This window comes from Hevea brasiliensis, chromosome 11, assembly GCF_030052815.1.
Source record: "Hevea brasiliensis isolate MT/VB/25A 57/8 chromosome 11, ASM3005281v1, whole genome shotgun sequence".
Taxonomy (NCBI): domain Eukaryota; kingdom Viridiplantae; phylum Streptophyta; class Magnoliopsida; order Malpighiales; family Euphorbiaceae; genus Hevea; species Hevea brasiliensis.
Genome location: NC_079503.1, coordinates 2,820,119 through 2,828,395, shown reverse-complemented (window position 1 = coordinate 2,828,395; position 8,277 = coordinate 2,820,119). Strand labels below are relative to the sequence as shown.

The 8,277-nt window shown below is 35.9% G+C and overlaps 1 protein-coding gene across 2 annotated transcripts; it reads left to right on the top strand.

The window, feature by feature from the left end:
• The first annotated feature begins 1,615 nt into the window (after positions 1 to 1,615).
• On the top strand, positions 1,616 to 6,310 carry LOC110671824 (uncharacterized). 2 transcript variants are annotated; one of them, XM_021834414.2, is made up of 3 exons: positions 1,616 to 1,856; positions 4,175 to 4,266; positions 5,517 to 6,310. In XM_021834414.2, the coding sequence occupies exons 1-3, from the start codon at positions 1,707 to 1,709 to the stop codon at positions 5,926 to 5,928; spliced, it is 654 nt and encodes a 217-aa protein (XP_021690106.2). In that variant the 5' UTR covers positions 1,616 to 1,706; the 3' UTR covers positions 5,929 to 6,310. The 2 variants fall into 2 exon arrangements, with proteins under 2 accessions (XP_021690106.2, XP_021690105.2); XM_021834413.2 differs by having other exon boundaries at positions 4,172 to 4,266.
• Positions 6,311 to 8,277: the final 1,967 nt, after the last annotated feature.

Genomic DNA, 8,277 nt, shown 5'->3' with positions numbered 1-8,277 from the left:
TATCTTTTTTAAATTTAAAATCTAGAACTCCTCATGTATTAGTAATAGTGTGGATCTTGTTAGAAATCGTGTTAATTTAAATTTTTGATATTAATAAATGAAGATTTGTACGGTATTTAAACAGTTTGTAAATAAGGTAACAGGGTTGAGCTGGGCTCCCCTGATTTTAGTTTCTGAAAATTTCTAGGCTAAGTTGGCCCGAAATGAAATTATAACAGTTTGATCTAAATTATCTTATATGCATATTGGGCCTAAATTGTGGGCCTGGTTATGGATTTGAGGAATAGTTAGGCTTACTACAGGCCTCGGGGGCTTTAAGCTGACCCACGTCCTAGTGCCGGTCCGGCCCATAGGTTGGGTCGTGACAATGCTCATGCATCACTTATAAATATATATCTATGTAGTTAAATACTATGCATGATTTATATTGCATTTGAAAATGATGAAGTGCCATGGATGTTGTTTGCAGTAATTTGGAGCTGTGTGCGTGCGTTGGCGTGCGTGTGGTGTGAGGTGTGGGATATGGATAGGACGGGTAGACACGGCTTCAGAGACACTCATTGGGACCCAGTCTTTTAGGGTAAACACGGCTTGAGAAACACTCGCTAGGACCCCGCATTTAATTTATTAAGCAAAAGTCTGGCTTGAGAGACACTCGCTGGCAGAGGTTGGATTAAGAGAGTTGTATAGGGGATCAACTCCCATATATGTATTGTTTGACAGTGGTGGGTGTATGAATGCTCCAAATTATCTTTTTGCTGATTGTGATATGAATTGTATGAAAAATTTATGAAGATGTTGCATATCACTCTACAGGTTGCATATCACTCTACAGGGTGCATTAGCTTTAGATAACTATAGAAATTATGATTGAAATTGGTATTTTCCTCTCTGAGTTGAACGCTCACTGCTCTTTATCATATTTTTCCAGGCTACAGGAGAAGTCCTTTTTCAGAATAACCTGTTACTTTCCTCGCAGGTTATAAAAAAATTACTTAACTGTATTATTATTATCTAAATTTGTAATTTAGAACTCCGCATGTACTAGTAGTAGCATTAATTCTGTCAGCAACTACATGAATTTACATTTTTGTATTAACAAATGAAAAATTTTTATGAGTTTTAAATAGTTTGTAAATGATGTAACAGAGTTGAGCTGGGCTCCCCTAATTTTAGTTTCTGATAATTACTGGGTGAAGTTAGCCTGAATTAAAATTATAACAGTTTAATTTAAATTATTTTATATACATATTGGATATAAATTATAGGCCTGATCATGAGTTTAAGAACATTAAGACTTACTACAGGTCTCGAGGGTTTTATACCAGCTCAGATACTAGTGCCGTTCTAGCCTATAGGGTGGATCATGATATTAATCATTTGAGATGGGTGTAATTATGTTAAAGTCCTTCCACAAATAACAATTTTACCATTTCAACTTGTGTCAACTGTAAAGTATGCATTACCACTCAGTCAATGTAGAGCAAAATGAACATTAAAATGAAGGAAATGTATTTTTATTATATTTTTTTATAAATATATTTTTATTTTTTAAGAAAAAGAAAAGTAGAAATTAATGTTTTAATCAATGAGATGCTTAGGTCAGACCTTATGCCAAATCGGTCAACAACAGGACATGGGTTCCTAAAGTATACTCTCTCGCTCTCTCTCTCTCTCTCTCTCTCTCTCTCTCTCTATCTGATAAGATGCTGAAGCTATGGAAATTGTACCAGCATTGCCTATCTTATCATCCGGTTAAGACCCAGATCATCAGCTCTGGAATTCTTTGGAGCATTGGTGATATTAGTGCTCAATACATCACTCACTCAACAGCACTCAGCCGCCTTAACAATTCTGTAAGCTCACTATCCTCCATTATAAGCACCTTTCATACATTGTATTTTGTATTGGGTAGCCTTGATTTTCTCGATTTAATGTGTTTTGTATTTTGCCCCATGTCTTTTTCTATGGGCATCTTGAAACCTAGGTATTTTGATGATATTCCTGTGAGAGTTTGGGCCAATTTATTGCTTTTTAATTTCCGTCGTTCGTTTGGTTATGCTTGCTCTATCAACATATAGCTTTTTAAGTGCTACTTTTTGGCTATTATTATTGTAACTTTTAGTGAGTTTGATCTTTCAACTGCCTGGAAAGTTCACTCCTTTATTGGGAATCTTCTACTAGTTCCTTCTTGTTTAGATGTTCTTGGATTTGGGTGCACTTGGTTACCAAGTTTTCCATTGGCTGGTCTTATCAATTGTGTATAGAAAGTCATTGCGTATTTCTGTACTGATGCTTCCTACTGCCCCTGATGATGCTCCCTATATCTGTAATGGCCGCATTCTACATTTCCATGATTTCAACAGGGAGCACCTTCATCAGTGAAGCTATGGGAACTGATGGTGTAAAGAAGCGATGATGTTTTCGACTTACTAGATTTAGCCATAGTGGCCCCCTTTGACGATGGGAATTTGAGATTGTGGGACTATCTTAATGGGACAATCCAATTCCATAATACATACAACTGTGCAGCAGTAGTTCAATGAAAATGAGAATTGAAAACCACCAACTTTTTGATAGTGGTCTTCCTTTGTTGTAACCTTGTTGGTTTTTCTTGATTCCTGCGATTAGGACCAATACAACATGTTGAATGTGCATCTCTTTACCAATAATGAAATTTCATATTTTGATGGTCACAACGAACACAGTGGTGTTCATGTGCATTTATGCATAGTTTACTTGATAGTTAAAGGCTCATTTCTGTTGTCTGCAGGTAGATTTGAGTTCCAATTCTGTTTTCAAGATATATCTTGACTTGAAACTGACACAATTCCTCATACCCAAGATTGTGCAGCTCCTTGCGGCCTAATTTTTTGGATAAAATCAACCTAGTAAATTGGGTTGGTGTCAAAAGAAATATTTAGACTGTAGATCTGCTGTAGCAGTGGCAGTTTTTATTGCAAGCTTATAGCCTCTGATTCTACCCCGCTTGCTGCACTTAATTTTGTCATTGGCCTTTTACTCCAAATATATCAATTGACACTAAAAAAGCTGAAGATATGGCTGATCTTTAGCAAACCTTGAGTCGAAATTCTAAAATTTTAGAAAGGTATTCATGTCAAATTTCAAGTCAGTTGATTCTCAGATGGAAAAATGCATTATACTGCCTAATATTAATAAGAAGAGGCAAATAAGGTAATCTAGCCTTAAATGGTCTATAAATTTCTAACAAACTGGATTCTTATATCTTGTAGGAAAGGGATTTCTGAGGAGATTGACCATTCTTGGCCCTAACCCCTCAAATAGACGCAAAAATTTAGACCTGATAAACTCTCTTTATCATATTCCTCCGCTTTCTCAATTAAGAGTTGGATGATCTTATGAAGAGAGTTCTCTTCTTTCATTCATTATTGGACGTAGTGAAGCTCGACTGAAAAGGAGAGGGAGCAAAGGGGAAAGGGGTACCAGCTCTACTGATAGCTTACTGGTCTGAGTCTGGGGCTACGCTTTCTTACTTTAGGGTGAGTGTATCTCTAGCCCTGCCCTATGAAAAGAAAAGGATAACCTAGTTCATTCATAACCTACTTTTTTTTTTTTTGAAGATCTTCCACTGAAAGACATATCTCTAGTTAGACCTCACCCATGAAAAGGAAATGAAATGCCTGGAATGGAATAAAATGAGAAAGGGGAATAAAGAAATTTTGACCATTCTTGGCCCTATTCCATTTAACATCCCCTTTCTGTGCTTGTGGCTGTTGTAATTATTCAAGGAATAGTTCCCTGTCCATTTCAATTGCTAACTTCTTCTGATCTATTAACTTCTGTTTCCTAAATCATGCAATCAATCACACCATATATAGTAGGAGAAAAAAAAGACTGAATGAGAGATGCTGGTAACATGATCAACACACATCCTTGTAAGGTTGCATATCAAAATTTTAGAATTTCAGTGGATTAAATTCAGAAGTTGGTTTGGGGAAAACTAATTAATATTTTATTTATTTCATTTTATTGTATTTTTCCTCTTATTTTTAATGCCATTTTTTTCGTTAAATTGATGCTGTTATAGGACTCACCATTTGGCTTGCCATGCTTTGAAATGAACTTGGTTACTTCATGTGTGTTGATCAATTTCTCTCACTAACAATGTTATTATCTGTTTTTTATGAAGCAGGATGTAGAATCAGAATTCAAAATCAATTGGAAACGTGTAGCTATCACTAGTCTGTTTGGCTTTGGCTTCGTCGGTCCAGTTGGCCACTTTTGGTTTGTGTTTTCCTTATTACCCTTTTATACATCTTTTCATCTGATATTGTGTGCTACTGCAAATGCTGCTAATGAAGGGAGTCTTCTTTTAGGGATAATCTTTAGGGCAATATATGGTTTGGCATTGGAACTAGATTGGTGGTACATGCATGGAAATGCTATTGAATAAATTAATTTATGGCTTGGAAATGGGATTTTGTGTTCTGAGTCTGACTATGAAGCTGTTGTCGCCTTATTGCAAGGAGACAGTACCCATTTCTGATTCTAATCCTTCGTCCCTGGCAGTTAGTTGAAGTAGTCCATTACGTCTTAGGATAGGCAATTATCAGCACCTATATATGGTGTGTGTGTGTGTGTGTGTGTCTAGAGATAATATACCAAAAAAAAACTTGGATATATATGAATTTCACCAGTGATTTCTAACATCTAAATTTTCAAGTAGCATTTATTTTTTTGCCAATTTTTTTTTCCAGCAATGTTAGAGATGGCAATATTTCCCCATTTAATTGACGTGAAGCTTATGGGTTGCATGCATATGGTATGCCATATATTGCCTTACATTAAATGTATAGGCCTCATTAATTTGATATTACGCATAAAGTTTGGTGTGTGTGAGTCTTAGGATAGGCAATTATCAGCACCAATATATGGTGTGTGTGTGTGTGTGTGTGTGTGTGTGTGTAGAGAAAATAAACCAAAAAAAACTTCGATATATATGAATTTCACCAGTGATTTCTAACATCTAAATTTGCAAGTAGCATTTCTTTTTTTGCCAAATTTTTTTTCTCCAGCAATGTTAGGGATGGCAATATTTCCCCATTTAATCGATGTGAAGCTTATGGCTTGCATGCATATGGTATGCCATATATTGCCTGACATTAAATATATAGGCCTCATTAATTTGATATTATGCATACAGTTTGGTGTGGCCTTATATCATGCATGAAGTTCAAGATTTAGATTGAACACTCCTAGAAGGCCAGTGATTAAAATGTAATGAAAGAACTGAAACAAAGGTTGCGTTTAGTGATCCATCATAAAGTTATATTATCATTTTAGGCAAATTAGATCATTTTATAACCTTGAGGACAAACAGTTTAGAATGTAATTAGAATTGGATTTTTTTATGCAGAGTAAAATACTGAACATCAGAATTGAGATGCTAGCATTTGATCACTAAGAATTCATGCACAAGCAAGTACAAGAGGATCAAGTCTTTTATCTTAGCCTATGAACTTTTTTTGTTACAGGTATGAAGGCTTGGACAGGCTTATAAGGATGAGGCTTCAACTGCAACCAAAGTCTGTGCGATTTGTTGCTACTAAAGTGGCAGCTGATGGCATAATCTTTGGCCCCTTTGATTTGTTTGTGTTCTTCACTTATATGGGGTTTTCCACTGGCAAAAGTGTAACTCAAGTGAAGGAAGATTTGAAGAGGGACTTCCTCCCAGCCTTGATTTTGGAGGGTGCTGTATGGCCAGTAGTTCAGATTGCAAATTTCCGGTATGTGCCAGTGAGGTACCAACTCCTCTACGTCAATATGTTCTGCTTGTTAGACAGTGCTTTCTTGTCATGGATTGAACAACAAAATGATGCCCCTTGGAAGCAGTGGTTCACTTCATTTCAGCCTTTGAAGGAACGAGGAGGTCAGGGCAGATTATGAGAAAAAAGGATTACGTACTCTGCCTGCTGTATTTTTCCTCCTGAGTTTACATTGACAAGTTCACAAATAACTATCTGTGCAACTCCAGAAGGATTACCAACAACCTGAAGTACATAACAGCAGTTCTAGAAATTGGGATTTGGGAAATGAATCAATTAATTGCTTTCTAATTGTAAAGTGTTTGAATAAAATTAGCCCCAGAAGTCCCTGATGAAATGGAAAACACAATCAAGCCCTTTATTTGTTAGGGCATTTTGTTGCACCTTCAAAACTATCCTGAGCTCTTGTCACATCGCCAATACAGGTTATGACAGTGGAGTTTATGTGATAGGTTTACGATGTTTTTTGTGTGAAATTGTGAATAAATGAATTTTGAACTCAAGCATTATAATTAACCATAACTTGCTCCAATGCAGCATCTTTTAAATTCAGTTGGCGCACTTGCTTGTGCCCCAAAATCGAGCCTATCAGTGAAAGCTTCTATCCAGATCATTTCCATGTGCGGTTGCCCCCAACTCCTCTTACCCCTTTGAGCTCCATATGATTGCCATCTTTTTTTTTTTTTTTTTTTTTTCTACATATGATCACCATCTCATGCATTATAGTTCACTTCATTAAAATTAGTGTTCTGAAATTAAAACAGCCTGAACTGCTTTTGTTCTGTCTTGGCAACTCTAAGGTGACAATGTCTGACACTGTGCTCTTTGGCAATTTTGTTTTTATTGTTTAATTATTATTATTATTATTATTATTATTATTATTATTAACTGTATTAATCAAAATTTTAAAATCGTCAATACTGTCATGACTCAACTTATGGGTTGGATCGACGCTAGGACCTAGGCCAGCCTAAAGTCCCCGAGGCCCATAGTAAGCTTAACTATTTCTTAACCTAATCTTAAGGCTCATATTAAGCCTAATTTTAAGAAATCAACTGGATAGAGTTCGGCCATAACATGGACCATCCAATGGGGAGTTTTTGACTCACTCGACCTATAAGTACAATATATATAACAATTTGGGGAACTCAGCTCACCCTTCACATACTCATAACAATACTATTTCAAATGGGAGCTCAGCTCCCTCATTCAACCCAATGATCATTTACGCATGCTCATATTTCATGCTTACAATTTCAGTTAATACATACGTAACAAATCCAAATGAGTACATCACTAATAATAATAATACATGCAGAGTTCTAGAACAGAATAAGAGAACAAAATACAGTTAAATGCCGATAATAGACATGCGAAGAAGAGAGTAGGTTAAACTCAATAAAGGGCCTCTTGTGTCCTGAAAAAAAAGGTAAACAAAAGTGAACGTTCGACTCAGAGAGTAAAATACTGATTTCAAGTACAATTTTTATAGCTATCTAAGGCTAATGTATCCTAAAGAGTGGAATATAACACCTTTATAGTTTTCATACAAATCACATCATGAACAACAAAAAGGTAATTTGGAGCACTCGCATACTCATATAATGTTCAAACAATACATATATGGGAGCTGATCCACTATACAGCTCTCTTAATCCAACCTCTATTAGCGAGTACATCTCAAGCCGAACTTTTGCTTAATAGACCAAATGCAGGGGTCAGCGAGATCATGTCGAGCAGTGCCTACCCTGATTTATCCATAAAAGGATCAGATCTCAGCGAGTCAAGCTCCAGCCGTGTAAAACATCCATAGCATTTCATCAATTAAGAATTCAATATAAAATGTGCTTAGTATTTAACTACATAGATATATATTTATAAGTGATTCATGGACATACCTGAACATATAATAATATTCAAATTATAATTAAAATTAATATTTTACTTACAGACATGAACCGAGGTCATTGTGGTGGCTAGGCAAAGGAGGAAGGTTGTCCCGGCTCACCTGACAATTACATTACAATTATTTAATACAATTGACTCAATACAAGCTTAAAAAGAATCAAAGACACCCTAAGTTGTGCTGAAAATCCAACAGAGTTCCCCTATACCTAGGACCTACCCAATATGCAAAATGATCCAAATAATACTTCTAAATCACATCTTCCATATCTACATCTCATCAACATCATATGGCCCCTCCTAAGCCCATCAAACCAGTCAAAAATTATATAATTACAGATAAAATAATTATTTCAAAATTTGAGATGTTACATTCTTCTCCCCTTACAGAAAATTCGTCCTCGAATTTTACACAAGGCAGAACAATGACCCATAGTTGTATATCAAACTTATGAGTACTTGCTGCGCATATCCCGCTCTAACTCCCAAGTGCATTCTTTTATAAATTAACTCCTCCATAAGACTAACCATAGGGATCTGCCTTGACCAAAATTGTCTCATCTGA

Bases quoted from the DNA above. Each gene is read 5' to 3' on its own strand.
- LOC110671824 (XM_021834413.2), top strand. From the start codon at position 1,707: ATGCTGAAGCTATGGAAATTGTACCAGCATTGCCTATCTTATCATCCG. The intron at 1,857-4,171 runs GTAAGCTCACTA...TTTTTTATGAAG, and splicing joins TCAGCCGCCTTAACAATTCT to CAGGATGTAGAATCAGAATT. The intron at 4,267-5,516 runs GTTTGTGTTTTC...TTTTTGTTACAG, and splicing joins GGTCCAGTTGGCCACTTTTG to GTATGAAGGCTTGGACAGGC.